Source organism: Gouania willdenowi, chromosome 6 (assembly GCF_900634775.1).
Source record: "Gouania willdenowi chromosome 6, fGouWil2.1, whole genome shotgun sequence".
In the NCBI taxonomy this organism is placed as follows: Eukaryota; Metazoa; Chordata; class Actinopteri; order Blenniiformes; family Gobiesocidae; genus Gouania; species Gouania willdenowi.
The window spans coordinates 71934661-71956087 of record NC_041049.1 but is presented as its reverse complement, the minus strand read 5'-3'; the positions used below and the strand labels follow the sequence as shown (position 1 = coordinate 71956087).

The 21427-nt window shown below is 36.9% G+C and overlaps 1 protein-coding gene across 3 annotated transcripts in view; it reads left to right on the top strand.

Moving 5' to 3' along the window:
- The first annotated feature begins 586 nt into the window (after positions 1–586).
- The window catches only part of swap70b (switching B cell complex subunit SWAP70b), a 32355-nt gene continuing 11514 nt past the window's right edge, over positions 587–21427 (top strand). For all 3 annotated transcript variants that reach the window (XM_028448264.1, XM_028448265.1, XM_028448266.1), the window contains exons 1-2: positions 587–720; positions 6603–6743. In XM_028448264.1, the coding sequence (XP_028304065.1) occupies positions 625–720; positions 6603–6743 (237 nt within the window). In that variant the 5' untranslated portion in view covers positions 587–624. The remainder of the gene's footprint in view (positions 721–6602; positions 6744–21427) is intronic.

Genomic DNA, 21427 nt, shown 5'->3' with positions numbered 1-21427 from the left:
GTTTTCTAAAAATATATTGTATTGCTATTGTGAAACCATTATCGGCTATCATATCATATCATATCATATTGTATCATCGTCCTACCCCTAATGCATAACATTAGCTTAATGTTTGCCCAGGTTTTTATTTATTATAGTATAATCACTTTTCTATGTGAAATTCAAAATTAAAACCATAAAGCTGAAAATTCCAAAATACATAAAATAAGTTTTAATTACTTTAAAAATGATGGTCATTATTATTATTATCATAATTTTCTTTTCTTTGTTTTTAATCTTTGTGGTTTCCTTGTGGACAGCAAAGTAAGAAAGAAAACTATTTTATAATGTAATTTTATTATTTTATAATATTTATACATTTTACATATTGTCAAATGAAAAAACATAATAATAATTTAAGGACAGAGTAAGTGTCCTTATGATAATAAACATCTCGAATCTTTCAAAGTAAAAAATGGTCAGTTCATAATACTTCCGCTAGGTGGAGCTAATGTTCTACGTCACATGAAGCTACGAAACCAGGAAGCGACCGGTGTCATGTCACGTGACGTGTCTTACACACACACACACACACACACACACACACACACACACACACACACACACACACACCATAAATCCACGATGGCTCTTCGGGACGAACTGTTAAAGTTTATCTGGCACGCGTTTACGTCTCTGGATGTTGATCAAAGTGGAAAAGTGTCTAAATCTCAGCTGAAGGTGAGTTACTGTGATTATAAATACTGGATCAATACTTGTGTTAAAGCTACTAACGTTTTATTGAACGTTCCTTTTGTCAAAGTTTATAAAATAAGTCCAAAACAGCTTTAAACCTGTATTTGTAACATAACCTTAATATCATTTTGGTAAAAAAATATATTCAGACTATGTTTATCTCTTCATATGAACTATTTCTATAAATATTATTGTTAAATTTTAGTGGCAATGACTTTTTAAATCATTATTATTATTATCATTTTTATGCACTATTTAAAATTCAGATTCTATAATAACTGTTTTTATTTTATTTCTTTACTAAATGTCTACACTTGTAATGTATTTGCATAGAACATTTCATACATAAGTTAACTCAGTGTGCTTGAAATCATTAGAAAAGATTAAAAATCATTAAGAACATTAAAATCATCAGTAAAAACTATAAATATGGTTAAAATATCTGTCATACGCAGTCGAGAAAAAGCCTTTAATTTGGATTTAAAGATGTTCCCATTGGAGCAGTGAAGGTTACTGTAGAGTCTACAGTAACCTTCACTGTAGAGTCTACAGTAACCTACAATGTAGTCTATCTACAATGTAGATAACCACACATCATGGTTACCATGGAGATTCTGACATGTTTGCATGTTCTCCCAAAGCTGTTACTGGTTTTTATCTTGACATTCCAACGTCCTCCCACACAAAGACGTGTACGTTAGGTGAACCTGTTTGTCAAAATTGTCTGAATGAGTGAAAGGTTATGTCACTGTGGATGTTTGTGTGGTTTATGTGAGACTGGGTTCTGTCCAGGGTTTTACTGGGTTCAGCTTCTGCAGACTGATATCATAAATGACAGAACTGAACTGGTTCTACTTGTTACTAAAACCAGATAAATGATTATCTGCTTTGTTATGTATTCAAGTGTCATTAAAACAGGTTCTACAACTGAACCATATAGAGGGTTGTCACGGCGCGTCATCAACCCAGAAGTTGCCATTTTGGCGATATTGCAGCAGCAAAACTACTCGCACGCACACAAGCAAATCCCAAAAATACCAATCGTCAGACAGTGAAAAACATTTGGAGTTTTAGAGACTGCAAAAAGTTAGAACAAATCAGGGAGAACAATGTTATCAGAGGAAAGGAGGCGCTAGTGGTTAGCGAAGCTAACTGAATTTGTTCGGCTCATTTCTTGTCAGGTTAGTGAATTGTTTATAGCAGCGGCTCTGAACTCATTTTCTAGTGTGATGATAATATAATTAATTATTGACCTAATATAATCACATTTAATAGCCTGCTACAGTAGCAACACAGGGGCGGAGTCACTAAATGTTTAGTGGTATTAAAACGTGTACAAACGTCACTCAACGCACTAATAAAGAGTAGAAAGCCCAGGGAATCAGAACTGCACATCTTCTACGTGTCAGAATGCGCTGTCAATCTATTTAGCACGTTTCCCTCTGATGAATATGCATAGGAGGCGGATCTCCCAGGGGGAGCAAAAATATGGGAGGAGGAAATGCAAATAAATTAATGCAGGGGACACAATGTGATTCATGAAATCTGGAAATGTTTGCGGTGATTGTTTACGTATGGAAAATGTGTGCGTTCTTACATGTGTGAGAGAGAGAGAAAAAGAGGGTCGTTATGCGCAGAGATATTCCGGGCTTTGCATGGCCAGGCTCCTCTATACATTTCAGACATGTTGTGTCCCTACACTTCAGGACGCAGCCTTCGATCCTCAGGTCAGGGTCTACTAAGGTTCCCAAAAACTAAATTTAAACCAGAGGAGACCTGGCGTTCCAGGCTGCAGCCCCCAGACTCTGGAATGGTCTGCCCCAGTCTCTCCGGGAGATGAACTGCGTGGACACTTTTAAAAAACATTTGAAGACTTCGCTTTTCAAAAAAGCTTTTAGTTAACAAGATTTTATTTTTAATTTTTACTGCCCTTTTATGATGCTACACATGTGATGTAAATGTATGTTTATTGTTTCTGTGTACAGCACTTTGTGATTTTATCTGCGAAAAGCGCTTTATAAATAAATACTTACTTACTTAGATAGATATATAGATACATACATATATAGATATATACACACTGCTCCAGTCTGTGTCTTTCTCTCTATGTTTTAACTGTCAAAGTCTTGTGTTGATGTCAGGCCAGAATCAGCGGATCAGATGCGTAATTTATGGTAACATATGAGCGTGTGCTGACACAGCGCTGGTCAGACCTACTGGATGATGGTCACTGGATCATCTTCAAATAATACAGACTGATTGACAGACTGTGTAGATGTATTAACTCAGATCAATGGTAGATCAATAGGATGGTTTCTATCCTAATCTGTCTATTTTTCATGGACTGATCAGAGCAAAGTTACAGAACTGAACAGAACACCCACATTAAATTAGTAGGAAAAATATCATTAGGTTTTAAACATTTTAATTTCTTTATTTTGTTTTCTACATTATTGAATGTTTGTGCAGCAGACACACAAGTCCATCTGCCTCCAATTTCACTTCCTCAAATCTCATTTAAGTAAGGGCAACTTCTGGGTTGATGACGCCCCGTGAAAATCCAGAAGCTGAATGTGTAGAAGTGTCTCTGATTGTGGAAAATGGATGGAAATGACAATCTTGTTATCTTGTTATTTTTTTAAAATTATTATATATATATATATATATATTTTTTTTTTAATCATTTATATATTTTTTAATTATTAAAAACAAATTACAATGTAACATGGAATACCCATGTGTTTTCTTGCTGTTCTGTGACTGTGTTGTTGTTTTGTTCATGTTCCACAATATGGAATTCAGTTTAAAACCAGCCTTTTTCCCCTCACCTCTCCTTCTGTCCTTACCCCTTTTTTTCATCTAAATATGGGGCGCCGCTCTGGTGGGGACCCACAGTTCTCCCGCCCCTGTCTCCCCATGTTATAACTTATAAGTGTTACTGTATACTATATACTGTATGTGATTGTCTTTTCATGTTTTTTTGGACATGATTGAAACTGAAATGAAATTCTGTTGCCCTGTAACGTGTGCAATGACAAATAAAGCTTTTTAATCATTAAATAAACCCTCACAAACATATTGTGAGACAACAATCAATTGTCACCCTAAACAGAAAGATGCGTGAAATTTCATATCTGACAGATTCCACCACCTGAAGTAGATATAGATACTGTATATGACACGACCTAAACCCTCACCTACATGTTTTGGGACAATACACACATGTTCAGGATATTTTTTGACATAAAACAGATCATCTAATGTATTGCAAGTGTTGCAGAAAACATGTCAAATCTCACACTTAGTTACGTCACATCAGTGTGTGTTTGTATTATAGAAATATGAAATGAGCAGTCGGAGCATGAACCTTTGCCAAGCGCTAAATCTCCTCTTATCTGGATCATGATCATAGTTCCATGATCATTCACACTATAAAGATTTGTAAGAATATTCTATCCTATATTAATAATATACAGTAGGTCTAAATATACACATTCGGCAACTCTATTTTTATCTTAAGATAAATTGCAATGAAATAAATGAGCAATCCAGATGAAACTGTCTGTGCTAACTGATGAAAACATCTGGACATAACTGAGTTGATAAAGATCAAGTTTGGCCAATGATGAGAGATAGTGAATCTATACATAGATCTGGATCCATTCCATGTAGTACAATCTATCTTTGGCTTAAAGTTTGTCAAAATGAAAAGTACTTTTAACGTAATCCAGCTAACAGTCAAACAACAAATACATGCTGTTGAAAATATGACCTCCTTGGTGGAGGTCATTAATAACAATAGTTAGGACAATTAAACTTATTAAGTGTGTTTGACTCTATTTCAGGAAGTTTATGAGTCAGTAATAATCAATGATTAGGAAGAGCTGATGAAACTAAACATAAATGTGTACACTGATGCAAAAATTACTGAAATGGATAAACTCTGCTTTTAAAACCAAAAATCAGAGATTCTTGATGTGGGTTAGTGAAAAAATACTGTACACAGCTTTGACCGTATGAAATATAGTGTTATTGATGACTAATAACTCTCAAATGGTTTTTTTTGTAGATGTTTTTGGCCATCAGATTAGTATTTCTGTTTCAATCTGTTGTGTTTAACTGTTATCACTTTTTCTTAAAAGGCAAAAACACAATTTAAAAGCTAATATATTTGATCTTGATGTTTTTTAGTTGAAGTGTTGAGAAGCTCCACGTTGAATTTCTCATCCCATAATCTCCTGCCAGAACCAAACTATCAGCCACAGCCAAACAGAACCCATGATAAACCATATTAAGGTTAAACTTTTTTAAGTTGGACTTAGTTAGACAAGGTAAATTGCAGAAACGTACAGTGGGTACGGATAGTATTCAGACCCTTTGCTCATTATTGAGTAGAAACATCTTCTGAGCTCGTACAGCCATGAGTCTTCTTGGGAACGATGCAACACGTTTTTCACACCAGGATTTGGGGATCATCTGACATTCTTCCTGTAGATCTTCTCCAGTTCTGTCAGGTTGGATGGTGAACGTTGGTGGACAGATATTTTCAGGTCTCACCAGAGATGATCAGTAGGGTTTAGGTCAGGGCTCTGGTTGGACCAGTCAACAATGGTCACAGAGTTGTTCTGAAGCCACTCCTTTGTTATTGTAGCTGTGTGCTTAGGGTCATTGTCTTGTTGGAAGGTGAACCTTCAGCCCAGTCTGAGGTCCTGAGAACTCTGGAAGAGGTTTTCTTCTAGGATATCTCTGTACTTGGTCTCATTCATCTTTCCTTCAATTGCAACCAGTCGTCCTGTCCCTGCAGCTGAAAAACACCCCATAGCATGATGCTGCCACCACCATGTTTCACTGTTGGGATTGTATTGGGCAGGTGATGAGCAGTGACTGGTTTTTTCCACACATAGCACTTAGAATTAACACCAAAAAGTTCAACCTTGGTCTGATCAGAGAATCTTATTTCTCATAATCTGAGAGTCTTTCATGTGTTTTTGTTAAACTCTATGCAGGCTTTCATGTGTCTTGCTCTGAGGAGAAGCTTCCATTGGGCCACTCTACCATAAAGCCCTGACTGGTGGAGGGCTGCAGTGATAGTTGACTTTGTGGAACTTTCTACTATCTTCATACTGCATCTCTGGAGCTCAGCCACAGTGATCTTTGGGTTCTTCTTTACCTCTCTCACCAAGGCTCTTCTCACACGATTGTTCAGTTTGTCTGGACGACCAGGTCTAGGAAGAGTTCTGGTCGTTCCCAACTTCTTCTATTTAAGGATTATGGAGGCCACTGTGCTCTGAGGAACCTTAAGTGCTGCAGAAATTCTTCTGTAACCTTGTCCAGATCTTTGCCTTACTATAATTCTGTCTCTGAGCTCCTTGGACAGTTCCTTCAACCTCATGATTGTCATTTGCTCTGACATGCACTGTGAGCTGTAAGGTCTTATATAGACAGATGTGGCCTTTAATAATCAATCAATCAGTTTCATTAAACACAGCTGGACTCTAATGAAGGAGCAGAACCATCTCAAGGAGGATCAGAAGAAATGTACAGCATGAGTTAAATATGAGTGTCACAGTAAAGGGTCTGAATACTTATGACCATGTGATATTTCACTTTTTATTTTTTAATAACTTTACAAAAATTTCTACATTTGTTTTTTTCTGTCAAGATGTGGTGCTGAGTGTGCATTAATGAGAAATAAAATAAACTTTTTTTATTTTTGCAAATGTCTCCAACAAAGAGTGAACAATTTAAAGAGGTCTGAATACTTTACGTACTCACTGTATTATCACTGATATCATTAAGAAAATGAATTAATGCCAAGTAGAAAAGTTAAGATTTCTCATCAGATATGTTCCTCTTTATTGTTGCAGGTGCTGTCTCATAGCTTATGTACAGTTATGAAGGTACCACATGACCCGGCGGCGCTGGAGGAACATTTTAAAGATGATGATGAGGGTCCTGTGTCCAACCAGGGATACATGCCCTACCTGAACAAGTTCATCCTGGATAAGGTCAGACATGAGCAGCGTTTAAAGTAACAGCGTTTGGTAACGGTGTTTGTTTTTCAGTAACGGGGTAATCTAATTACTTTTTATGCCGTTATAACGCCATTATCGTTACTGAACGTTAAATGTGGTGCATTACATGTATTGATTAAATGAACTGTGATCAGAAAACATCCCTGGTTTCATACACAGCTGTAGTGAGGAGGTGGGTTAGAAACAAGGTGAGAGAATATGATTGGCTAAGGCGGAGTCATGTTTCATGGTAGCCAATCAGAGCCAGTGTTTTTACACATGTGCCATCACTCACACACACACACACACACACACACACACACACACACACACACACACACACACACACACACACACACACACTACAGATGTGATGACTCAGCAGAGATGGTGAGCGTGGAACAATCTGATGAAAAGTTGTTATTTTTAAGGTAACGATACAAACACTACTTTATATTAATTATGATCAAAGACAAGAACGTACATGTGAAGTGTTCATTATATCCAGGAGTGAAGACTTTGTCCACATCTGTTGTAAACAACTATAATTTAATAAAACACCTCACAACGACACACATCTAAAAAATATCAATTATTTGACATAAAACAACTTTTTTTTTTTTTTTTAACAGTAACACAAATATTTACTTTCCTTGGTAATGAGTTACTTTTATTATAGAGTCATTTAGTTACTAACTCAGTTACTTTTTTAGTGATTAATTATAACTAATTACTTTTTAAAGTAACGTTCCCGACACTGGTCAGTGACTCCTGTGCTTCACATCAGGACATAGTTAGTCATAAAACACCACCATTCAGTTTTCCTATTTTTTCACAGAGGAAATAATATTTTAAAATGACTCATAGTCAACAGTCTGCACACTAATCTGTGACGTTTCTCTTGATGGGAAATTATCTTTAAATTTAAATTGTGTCCATTCAACCTGACTCTAGAATACTCACCTTTACAAGTTTACGTCTGCTGGGAATTGTTTAAACTATTGCATTTTTGACTTTATTGATCTGATAATAAAATATTAATAATAATAAAAATAGGACTGTCACATTGTGAAGCTTTTTACACATTTGTAGAAAAAGTTATTCCCGTAGATTGAAACTGTTGCCAACAAGTGGTTAAATGATAAAACATCTTTAGATAGATGTTGTATTTTGTCAGGCTGTTAAAATAAGCTTCTTGTCTCTAACTTTGTTGATGTTTGTCTTGTTTAAATCCTACTTTTGTGAAGTATGACATAGCAGATGTGTTTAGCGCTCACTCGTAGCAAACCTATGAGCCTCCATTGGCTCCTAATGGACAAAGGCTGATCTGTTGCACTGTGTTGGTGTCACTGTGGCTGTTGTTGAGCTGTGCACAACCTCGACAGAAACACAAACCAGTCATTGAGTGATGAACGTCCTCATACAGTTATAAATGTCCCCTTGTGATGATGTCACAAGATGGCTATCAGCGTTCTCTACTTGTTCAAAATAACACAGTGTTTTGTTTTAAACAATTTTGCCAAATGGCTTTGTGTGTTACACATTTATTATAACAGACCACGCCAAAAAATACACAGGAAGTGCAGAATCTTGAATTGAAAATTGCAAAATTGCTATTTTCGCTGATGTTGTATTTTAACGCATTTCTCCTCGAGCGTTTCACTGACGTAGTTCAAAATTGCTAGAGATCGTCTAGAGAAGTGGGACACCGAAAATTATCCATGGATTTTTAATAACTTTTACGGTGTTTGCAGCGTAGAGCCGCGAATTTTGGACAAAAATGACAAAATATTAATTTTGGAAAATGTTCCCATTTTCACATATAAACTCCAATTTGCATCAAATGTGAATCAGTTGTTAAACTCTCGACCCTAAACCAGCTCAATGTGGAGAAACGGACATTGATGCGTTAGCGCCCCCTACAGAGTGAAGAGAATTTAATATGGGGCAAAAAAAAAACAATGGAATTTTTTCATGAACTTCTGTTTTGTACATGTTTGTATGTTAGTACAACAACAAAAATCATAAATAGTTTATATCTCAAAGCGGCGCAGCAAAGGCGAGGGCCGTTTATCGCTGCTTGCGGCTATATTTTATTTTGTTCTCAGGTTTTCAAGTTTCCAAAGAATAAATGTATATTAGTATTAGCAGTGAAATGTATGCTGCGTCTGCACTACAGGTTTAAGTTAAACTTTACACACGGTAGTAAGTTTGAGTGAAAATGTGTGCCCAGGTTCTCATAGACCACCCAGTTGTTTATATTACAATGCACTGACTGAAATGTTTATTTTTCATATGCAGTGAAATGTTTCAGTTTTACGGTGGCTGGGAAGTGTCAGGTGAATGCATTTACAGAAACCAACACGAATGCAAACCGGCCACAACGGAAGTGTTTCCGACGGACCGGTATTACAGACGGACCGGTATTACAGACGGACCGGTATTACAGACGGACCGGTATTACAGACGGACCGGTATTATGATGTGATAGCCTGATGTGAAAAATACAAGAGTATCCTAATCAACTTTCACTTACTTTCATACGCGTTTCGATGTCTTCTTCTTGTTCTTCTCTGTTCTGGTGGGTTAAAAACATCCGTCACAAACGTGTCCGTCTGTAATACCGGTCCGTCGGAAACACTTCCGTTGTGGAAACCCGGTGGCTGGGAAGTGTTTGCATTTGTGTTCGTTTCTGTAAATGCATTCACCTGACACTTCCCAGCCACCGTACAGTTTCCATAAAATATTGTGTGTGCGTGTGTGTGTGCGTAGTATACACTTGTTTTACTTGGATGTCATTCATGTGAAATTCATTAACAGTGTTTTGTAATTCCTGTGAAATGGATTCAGTGCAGTCAATACATTCTGAATATCTTCAGGGACACAGATATTGTGATGTATCGTGATAATATTGTTATTGTGGGCAAAATATCGTGACAGTATCGCCTCGCCAGATACCTGGCGATACCCAGCCCTAGCATTGACATTTCAAAGATAAAAGTGTCCAATATTTTCAGGGACAGATAAAGTTTGTAAGAATAGAAGTGCACTGTCAGCTTTTTCAACCACTAACATTCGTTTGGATGTAGTAAGAGTTACAACATCTGCAGTACGAGGAGTGGATTTCACGTACATTTCTAAAGTTACATCAGTTGTTCTTTATTTTGTTGCGTCATGACTTTAAAGTTACAGCCCTCCAATCACAGTTGTTATTGGGCTAACTACTGATCAGTGGAAGTGGTACCAGCTGATACACATCAATACTACAATAATCTCTTACAGAGTACTGGGAGCATACTGGGGGTTGAGGGTCTTTCCTACGGACCCACAGTGGTGGTGATCAGATGGGTTTTTTTTATCTTGACGACATTTCTTACCAACTTTTGATATGAAAAGAAGAGAAAGTATCATAAAATGCTAAATGTTCTATTTCTAAATGAGATGAAGGTTCAAGGAAAGGGTTGAACGTACATACACTGTTGTGTACTTGACCACACCCATCCATCTATTGAAGCGTAGGTGACAGTGATTTACAGTATTCAAGCTGCTGTCGAGGAAACTCCACCCATTTATGCACAGGGGAACTGGGAATGAATCCCTGCCCTGTTTCAGACTCTACTGTTTAAAAGTTGTCACTAAAATATAAAAGAAACACTTTGCTATTACTGAATATTTTTATACTATTTAAATCACAAAAAGCAACTGATCTAAAGTTGACACTTTGTGCTGAGTACTTTAATCTACACCAAAAATAATGTGCTTTTAATTTAATTTTGTATCACTGCTTCTTATCTTTCTCTCCTACTTCTGTCACTTGCCTGAAGCTGTAAAATGTCTTATATTTTGCAACATAGTTAAAAAGGTTACAAAATAAACAATTTGGAATTTTACATTCATTCCCCTGTCCACGGTTGTTATCTGCTCTTATTTAAATCTCATGCATCACGCTGTGACTTTGCATCCTTGAATTCTGTTGGTCTGGCAGAGATGACCCTATAATCACGTACTCAGCACTTTGAGGTTTGTCAGTGCGTAACATTCCAGAGAAACAAGTGATCCTTTGTCATGTCTGAATGTCTACAGATCACAGCTGATCTAACGCAGAGGAAACATGGAGGACACCTGCATTGTTTTTAGATAACTTAGTGCTTTAAATCAGTTTTAATACTCATTTCCCCCTTTTCAAGACTTTCAGATGATGTCATTGTCTGCCCACCCCTCACTATTCTCATCAGCCTGTTAAACTGGTCACACCCTTTTTAGTCAGTACTGTTTGTTCCAACCTGACTCACTTTTTCCCTCTCTGTGGTCTTTCAGTATAAAAAGTGCTTCCAGTTCACATCCTGAATCCTAATGAACATGTGGTAGTGAAGGAGAGGGTGCTGCGTGTTACCTTTGGTGGGTTAGATAAGGGTCTCACTGTTGAACAGCGGAGACGGAGAGGAGGGGAAGATGAGAGAACCACTGAGCCATCGCAGGAAAGACGGACAACGCAAGATTAACAAAGACGTGCTGTGTCATACCGTGTTTATATTTTTCTATTTTTTTTATTACATCACAATGTGAGGATTCATTGTAAATGACAGAAAATATACAACTAATTTAACAAACCTAAGCCCACCCCTGTTTCAGACACAACTTGAGCAGAAATTCATTTATTTGTGTTATTTATGGACAACAATAGAAAAGCTCTGCGTAGTCTACAAATGTTCTAAAGTTAAATAACACTTGAACTTCACTGACGTCCCATGACAATAATTACATCCATTCACCATTCTGCATAACGAAAGCCAATCAGAGTCTGTTGACGATGATGTCAGACCATCAACTATGTAAAGAAGTCAGCACAGTCGTAAAATCTGAGCTTTGCATTAATTGGCCTTAATCCGCTTCCCGTGTGTCCGCCCGAGTATGTTTGAACCTTAAGGTGTCATGAAGGCTGCCATTAAGTGTCGTTCACTAAATGATGACACCTTTGGAGCTATGTTGGCATCTTTGGGGTTAGGTAGAGGGATTAGGAAGCTGGTTTTAACTGGGCTGCTGTTTGCACTGTTTAGCATTCTGAGCATTAATGCATGAAGAGGAAGCGGTGATGTTCAAACTGTACCTACAAAGCATGACATTTGTGTATACTGAGGATTTTACACTTCTTTTCACTGAAACCAAAGGACCTAACTGTCGTTATCATGAACACACTCATACCTGTCAGTTTGACTGGCAGAGAAACGTCTTTACATCTGCATTGCACTTGGTGATGAATGATAAAGATGCAGCTGCTTGGTCATTCCAGGAGGTTCTCTGTGCACAGTTAGAGCTAGAGGTCGACCCATATCTCGGCCGGCCAATATGTGGACTTTTTTTAAGATTGACCATCGGCCGACCATCACCAGCCCTCCTTAAGGAAGAGTAAGAAACACATTATTATAGGGAGGATATAAAAAGGGAGAGCAGTGTTACACCTGGGTGGGGGGAAGGGAACATGGAGGAGAGACTCAAGGTAGGAAATGTAAAGGGTGGTGAAGAGGTGATTATTTTAAAGTGAGAGTGAGACGTAGTTGTGTATATGATGAACAGTGTGAAGCTTAGGTTTAATGGTGGAGGCTGTGAACAGAGGGAAGGAGTGAGTGGTAATTAAACCTAAAACAGGTAATTAGTTTGTTTATTTATTCATTAATTTATTTGATAAGGACAAATGTGAACAAACAACATGTATCACACTACAACATTTATAGCCAAGGCTAATTTACAATGTCCGTCCCTAGAAGAGCTTTTCAAATACACAGAAAATACATTTACAGTAACATTAATTCTGACATTACACAATGAGTGCAATCTAAAAATAATTACACACTCTTTTTAAAACACACTTTAGTTCAGATCTAAGTCCTGTTTCAGCTCAGGAGACGAGAAGTTCCAGAGTTTAACGCTGTGGACAGTAAAGGCTGACTGTCCAAAGGTCACTTTCACATTTCCATTAGCAGCTCCTCGTGTGATGGAGCCCACACATCAAAGTGGGACTATGATCTGTCTGAGAACATCAGGGCCTTGGTTGTACAAACATTTATACATTCATTTTAAATTACAAAAGTTTATAAAATTTTCAAAGTTAAGAAAGTTTAACCTCTGCAATATTCCACAATGGTGCGTTCTGACAGATGTTTTATCTAGTATTTTTACTGCTGTGTTGTAAATCAGTGTTAAAGGTCTGATTGTTGTCTGTGACCAGGAGATTAAACATTAACTGAGATTAGAGAAAATCATTGCATGCATAAATTCATTTGCCGCATAAAATGTTAAACAGTTCCGTATGATTCTAAAGCTGTACAAGTTTGCTTTGGCTGTTCTTGTGAGTTTTTTTGACATGACTTTCAAACGATAAATGGGCGTCGAAGATTAGGCCCAGATATTTATCTTCTGTTACCTGTGCGTTGTCTTGACCATTAATGGTCAGATGTAGTTCTTCTAGGGGATGTGATCTGGAATCAAAACAAACTGACACCATCTTACTCACATTAAGGGTTAGTCCTGAGTGTTGAAACCATATTGACACAGACTTAAGGTGTTGCTGCAGTTGTGCAGTAATGGTTTCAACACTTTTACCACTCACATAGACAACTGCATCATCTGCATACATTTGTAAACCAGCACCCAGACAGATGTTTATTAAATCATTAATGTACAGTGTAAAGAGGAGAGGCCCAAGTATTGATCCCTGTGGGACACCTGTTTTTAATGTTGTGTAGGATGACTTTTCATTGTTAATTATTACACATTGTTGTCTATGTTCCAAATATCTCTTGAACCACTGTATTGTTGTTTTGCCAAAGTTCAACCTGGATAATTTCTGTAAAAGTACAGTATGATTCAATAGTTCAAAGGCCTTTTTTGAATCTAAAAAGAACGCTCCAACTATTTGGTCTTTGTCAATTTCCAGTTTAAGTTCAATAAAAAAACAATTGGTCGTTTCAGTCGAATATTGAATTGTAGAGGAAAGACGAGCTGATTGGCTACAATCTGTTCCAGTACCTTGGAAAAGATTAGCAAAATGCTAATCGGTCTATAATTGCATGCTCGATCTGCCTTTCTGGATTTAAATATAGATATAACTTTTGATTGTTTCCAGTCATTTGGGAATTCTACTTTTTTAAAAGAGAGATTTACCAAATGAGTAAAAGGTTTTACCAGTAATTCTTTATTTCTTTTTTTAGAACGGAAGTGTTGAAAAGATTTTGAGCGTGACTATTGTTTATGTTTTCTATGACAGCTATAGCATCTTTTGCTGAGTTGTTTGTTTGATTCTTGGGTTGTTGATACTTTACCCTGGTTTTCAAATCAAAGAAATCTCACAACTGAACCCATGAAATAAAGTCATGATTACGCACCCACGCTTTCCTTTAGGTTTCACAATATTCTTAATGCTTCTCCACGTTACTGATGGATTTCCTCTTGCCTCAGTAATTGTTGTGATATAAAAATTGCTTTTAGCAAATCTCAAAGCCTTGATCACGTGATTTCTTAGGCTTTTATGTAAAATTGCTGTTAATTGTCTTTTTTAGGGTTTGGTCTTTTTATGGATTCATTTATCCAGGATAATGATCTCTGTTTACCATTTTTCCTCTTTTTTAAATATTTAGACACAATTCCATCTATTTTATTCATAATTTGCCTACAGCTATTGTCCGCCTCATCCCACACATGTTGGTCCAATTTATTTCTTTTAACTCTTCGTCCAATTTGGGAATATAATTTCTAGGCATTATTAGTGAGTTATAGTTAAGCTTTTTGAGTTTTGCAAAGCGTTTTTTAGATAATTTTCTCACTATCAAAGTCATATTATGATCTGACAATCCAGTCAAGAAGTTATATGACTTCAGAGTTTGTTCTTCTTTGTTTGCAAAAATTAAATCAATGTGTCTTATTAGATTTTGTAGTTCTTGTAGCACCTTTCACACGCTGTGTAAAATCATATTTTTAATTTTCTCTTTTTACTTTTGTTAAACCAGTCTATGTTAAAATCTCCCATGACAATAATTTCTGATTTATGTGAGATGACTTTCAACAGTTTCTCTAATTCATCACAGAATTTCTCATAAATTAGTACCTTTTTCATCTTTCTATCTTTTCAAAAACAACTATAACCATGAATGTCCAACAAACTAGTATTACTTTTACCATTTAGCCAGGATTCAGTGAAGCATAAAAAGTGTAGGTTTGAGTTTTTAAAAGTGTCTTTATTTCATCATGTTTTGGTAATAAACTGTGTATTTTTAAGTGAAAGATTCCTTGTAGCTTTTGGTCCCTGTCTTTTATCATTTTCACATGACTGACAGTGTAGACAATATGTTGCAATGGATAAAAGTGATTAGTTTGTCTTTTCAGTATAGCTTCATGTGTGCATTGTGCTACATCAGTAGTGTTAGTTACTTTTGCTGCTTTATTTCACCTATTTGTTTTCCTCCCACGTGGCCTTAGGAAAGGTGCCCATTGTTGGTGGATTAGAACCCTGTGTTTAGGCTCTTTGAGGGGCATGAGGTTGTGTCTGTTGTTGGATTCCGTGCAGCCAGCACCACATTTGGGTTTCTCAGTGCGTCATGCTTGGTGTCTCTGTCTCACCTGGCGTCGTGTTCCCGTCTGCCGTACCATCGCTGATCCTCCTCGTCAGATCCATTGACAGCAGCGCCGAGAGCGGCTGTGGTGCCACAGCAAGGCTCGTGATGCAATTTGGGGAGTTGTTCTATTCCCCAGCGGTATCACTCTCAGCACTTCCGTCGTATTGACAAGCTCCAGTCCTGCCCCCAGTGGGCCGTCACTGTGCGTCACAGGCCCAGGGTTTAGGTGTACGCCCCCCGCTAGAAGCACAGGCATCAGGTAAAGTCAGATTTTTGACCATATGTATGTGTATCCTTCTATATGGGCCTTAATGGTGACTTTTGTTGTTCTTTCTGTTTGGACCAAACCATTGTGCAGGATTGCAGATATTATGCAATGTCCATATCTAGTCTTTAAAAACTTACATGAACTCATACTCAGTGAGCGTACAAACACATGCCTTTGTATAATGTAAACAGTGGGAGAATCATATAGAGACAGTGATTGTAACGGCTCAGCGTGATCCTGTAACTCCCAAATCTTCTTTTACGTTTAGGTGGCTGCTTGGTGTTCCATATGTGGCATGTTTTTGCATTAAATATGTTACAGTAGTAGAGCAGTATATCCAACATGGAGTCCAACAGATCATGCAGATACCCAGTTTTTAATCCACTACTACCAGCTGCCTTTACAGCCACCTCCGCCTTTCTGACCTTTAGTGTAGGGATAAGTTTAAACCAACTACTGCACTTTACTGCTACTTACTTGTCCTGTACTTTTTGTTTTACTTGAGTTTTATTGGTGTATTTAATTTAATTTATAATATATAAATTTATATCATAGGAGTGTTTCAGTTGTCTTTCATAATCAGTATATCAGCTTCCAAATTCGGCTTTAGATATCAGCCAACAGCTGAATTATCATTTTTTAAATCGGTATTGGCCTTTGAAAATCAGTCGACCTGTAGTTCTAGATAATCTGAAGTTTAAAGAACTGCAGCTATTGTGGTTTCAGGAAGTTACATCACTGTGTGCATCAGAGTTGGCTGACCCTGCGATAGATATACCCCCTGAAGAACATATTGATAAAAAATCAAGGAGAGCATAGTACGTTATTAGATGGCGTCTCACTTGAACACCTAACCCAGGTTTCCACATGGGAGAACCACCTAAACTAACCCTAACCATCAGATCCTGTGTTAACAGAACGTATCAGTGTAATTACTAACCCTAACCTCCTGTTCAACATAGAAAGTTGCTCATATTGGTTTTTTAAGAGAGTTTAAACTCAAATTTGAAGCAAAGTTAGTAAAAAATATTTCAAAGAAATTACATTACATTTTACTGTTTCCCATTGCTTAATGATAGACCTTTAAAGTGTGGTTGGGCTTAGTTGAAAGTATATTCTGGTCTTTGTAGTTTTTGGGAACAAGTTCACTTACATCTTTATCACCATTTAGATACATTTTCTTTCTGATCTTTCCATGACTCCCACAATAGGTGGAAAGACCAATTTTTATTTGACACAATATAGATTAGATTAGAATAGAGAATGTAGAGATGTAGATTCCAGCAGCAGGTTAGCAGATGAGATCGTTTAAGATTAAGTTTAAGATTTAGTTTTGGTGGATTTCCTCATTTCTTCTCAGAAGAAGGGGCTTCTAGCAGAATGGGATGTGGCTTAAAATCACAGGAAACACTGCTAGGGTTCCCCTCGTCTCCATGGAAACGCCTCTGTTCACGGACTCCATGACAACATTTCCTTTTGCCAGTTTCACCTCCAAGAGCTTTTCTTCAATTTTCTTCTAACGTGTAAAGACTTTAAAGTAAAAGGTTCTGCTTCTTTGAGTCTTTGGGTAATAAATAATAACTTTTTAGATGTAGAAGGACGTGTTAAAGTTGTATTTATATTTGGGCCAGTGGTGTCTTTAAGCTCTTTGGTATGATGGTGTTTTTTACACACAAAAAAGTATGAGTCCAGTTAGGAGATTATTCAACATAAATGATAGAAAGGACTTATAAAGTGATGAATGTTAGAGCAGCCTGATGTCCCTGTGGATATTTATTGTTCATAAGTTCGTGGACTTGGACACACAAGGAAACCTCACGACAATTTAAATCAACAGACGATACAAATGTAATCACAAGGAAAAACAAAGATATTCAAAGTGAACAAAGTACTTTAGTTTCAGATTAAACAAGCTGTCATTGTTCAAGGGATTTGTGTTGGTAGGACGATAAAGGAAGAAACAATTGTTGAAAGCAAATCTATAAAAAAAAACAGAAAATAAACATTTAATATAATAACAACAAAAACCTCTTAAAGAATGTCTCGTGTCTTTGTTCAAAGATGCAACAAATAAAGCATAATAGCATGATATTAGAAAATATCACATCGTATGTGAAAAATGGCCAAATCTGGGTTTTGTTGAGGAATTGATGCTAATCTGACACAGATGATCTGAAAGACAATCACAGCGACTCTGTGCTGTTAGAAAACTGAGGGTGTTTGATCAAACCCAGAGTCAGGGTTTAGTCTAGGTTTAACCTGAGAGTCAGGCTCTGTTAAGCCTGGTTTTAACTGGAACAGTGGTTTCATCAATGAGAAAACACCTTGGTTACCATAGTAACACAGTCCGTGGGTCAAACCTGCTTCTGACCAGGTTTAATCTGCTGAGTCACTGTCATGAAACCATGTCATCATTATTATTTAGTGATTCTTTAAAAATCTACAAAAGGAGTCAAAAAGAATCTATTATACTTTAAAATACCACTTTAATACAGTATTTAAAAATGAAAATAAACAGAATATCATAGTAAATGATGATATAATCATTATTACATGTTTAATGTGTAGCGTATTATCAATGATATCACAGTGTGTTTAAACCATCAGTAATAATATATAATATATACGTGTGTATCATCACCTCTGTTTACCACACGTATAAATGTGTTTATTTATTGATCAGAGATTAATAATGAGAAAGCTGTGGATATACAGAGAGGGAGGGGCTTCAGGGACAGGGCGGAGCACTAAGGCTCCCAATGACAAAGATACACTATCACTTTAAGAGACGTGCACACAGTGCTGCTCAGTGCTCACAATGCTGCTCAGTGCTGCTCAGTGCTGTTCAGTGCTGCTCAGTGCTGCTCAGTGCTGCTCAGTGCTGCTCAGCGCTGCTCAGTGCTGCTCAGCGCTGCTCAGTGCTGCTCAGTGCTCACAGTGCTGCTCAGTGCTGTTCAGTGCTGCTCAGTGCTGCTCAGCGCTGCTCAGTGCTCACAGTGCTGCTCAGTGCTGTTCAGCGCTGCTCAGCGCTGCTCAGTGCTGCTCAGTGCTCACAGTGCTGCTCAGTGCTGTTCAGTGCTGCTCAGTGCTGCTCAGCGCTGCTCAGTGCTCACAGTGCTGCTCAGTGCTGCTCAGCGCTGCTCAGCGCTGCTCAGTGCTGCTCAGTGCTCACAGTGCTGCTCAGTGCTCACAGTGCTGCTCAGTGCTGCTCAGTGCTCACAGTGCTGCTCAGTGCTCACCTGTAGCGTCTGCAGTGTTGGACGTGACATCAGCGTCACACAGCACCACTGCTGCTCCCTCTGTTTAATTAAAATTAACGTTAACACTTACTAGTCTCATTAAATACATTTTTAATTGCATTTCTTTTATTAAACGCTGGCAAGTGTTAACACTCATCAAACTCACATGATCAGTTGTTTTCTGTGATAAATTGATTAAATAACACCATGTTTAACCCTTTAATACTTTTAAAATGTGTCCGTCCTTTATTCTCACTGTTCAGTAACAGATGATGTCACATCCTGTTGGTCTCAGCAGAGGTTTCTATTGGCTACTTATTCATCATAAAAGCTGCAGCACGTGCTTCCTCACGTCTCTGATCATTAAATCTGTGATTGATCTCGTGGGTTTTATGAAGACGTGTATTTAATGTAAACACTGTTAGCTGATTGGCTGAGCTGAGAGCTCCAAGCTGAGAACAGTTTGATGGAATGGTAAAAAGGGGCGTGGTCATGGACGGCTTGGCTAAACCAGGTTTAAAACGTAGGCCTGGCTCTATTAAGAACAGTCCTACTCATAAGAAACAATTGTTGAAAGGTGCACAACTCCTCTGAAACATGACATAAATATTACTACTAATGACGTCTAATGTAATGCATCAACATGTTTGTTTAAAGGTTTCAGAAAGACAAGGTGATGGATAAGGAAGCATGAAGATATTTTTCTTTAAAGAATCTTTGTGAGTCAGACAAGCTTTAATTTTCTAGAAAAAAGCTTGTAAATCAAACTGAGCAAAGAGATTATTATGAATTATTGATATATAGTCGACTATTATCAAAACGGGACTGAAAATACAAGTGTAATTCTGACGGGACCATCATGTGAATTCTGAAACATCTATGTTTACATTTAAAGACATAATATGTGTTTAAGTCTAAAGGTTTATATAAATAACTCCAGACATTTTTTACACATATTAGTAAAAGTTGTTTCCCAATCCAACTTTTCCACTTCTGATACGATACCGATATTTATGCCTTTAGCATTGGTCGATATCGATTCGATACAATATCAGCATGAATCATACATACTTATTTTATTGCTTATTTTATAGTGTGGAATGTTATAAAATTAGAAAAGGCTTTTATTATTAGTCAGCAACAGTAAAAACTGACTCATTTATTATAGACAATGGCTTACAGAAATTTTACATTTTCACATACAGAATATTCTACAATTGAATAAAATAAATTACAATAACTTCATAAACAATCTCAATAAATCCAATAATAACAAATCTAAAGTGATGGGTTGCATATTGCAAATAATAATATATAATATTTTTATTTATTTATTTTTATTTATTTATTCAGTTCATTTCCGACATGGTTGCATTCACAGAAATTCATTTGACATTCAGAGCAAAATCACATCATTGTTTTTTCTTTTTTTTTTTTTTTTTTTTTTTTCATGCCGGAAAGGGCGACGGAAAAAAGCATTATGCTTATCTAGATCCGTCCCCTAATTTGAACACAGATAATTTTACATCCAACCTCGTTTCTTCCCTTTTTTTTTTATTTTTTTTTTTATTTTTTTATTTTTTTTTGAGATCTGTTCTCGTATGCAGTCATTGTTCCTGTTGTTACTCCTCATCACAGTCTTTTTCCCCCGTATTTCCACGAGCTTTCTTTTCCAGTCTTTGTTTACGTTCCTCCAACTCTCCAAACGTGAAGTTCCATGTCGTTGCTGTAGAGTTCAATGAAGAGTTGACTTGAGATCTGTATGTGTGTAAAAATGTCCTCCTCGTTTCGTTCTTAAATTGTTTCAGATTATCTGACTGTTGTGTCTCTTTGTTAAGGCTGTTCCAGAGGTTCATGGCTCTATACACAGTACTATGTTTGCCAACGTTTGATATGATCCTGTTTGGTCTAAACACATTATTATGTCTGAATTCGTAGGGATTTTGATTGTAAGTGAAACGTTTTTGTATCTGATGTGGTAATTTTTCTGATGAAGCCCTAAATGCATGTATTTGTGTGTTATAGTGTATTATTTCTTGCAGTTTTAGGTATTTTGACTTCTCAAATAAATCGTTTGTGTGTGTGTTGTGTGGTACTTTATGTAAAATTCTTATAGCTTTTTTTTGTAGTTTAAATAATGGTTCAAGATACGTTTTGTAGTTATTACCCCATATTTCGGAGTAATTTAAGTGCGATGCTATGAGTGAAGAATAGATTGTTTTAAGTGATTTGGTATGTAGGATTTGTTGAAGCTTCCATAGGATGTAACTGCTTTTGGCCACTTTGTTTTTAACTATTTGTATATGTTTTTTCCAGGTCAGCTTGTCGTCCATCCACACTCCTAGTACTCTATATTCTTTTACTTCTTCTATTATTTCCTTGTTTAGTTTCAGTCTTATATCTCCTGTTTTTTTTCTCTTTCCAAAGTTAATGAATTTTGTTTTACTGACGTTTAGGGCTAGTTTATTTACATCTAACCATGTTTGAATTTTTAATAGTTCTTCATTTGTTGACTCTATTAAAGTGTTAATGTCTTTGCCTGAGCATAGAATGGTTGTATCG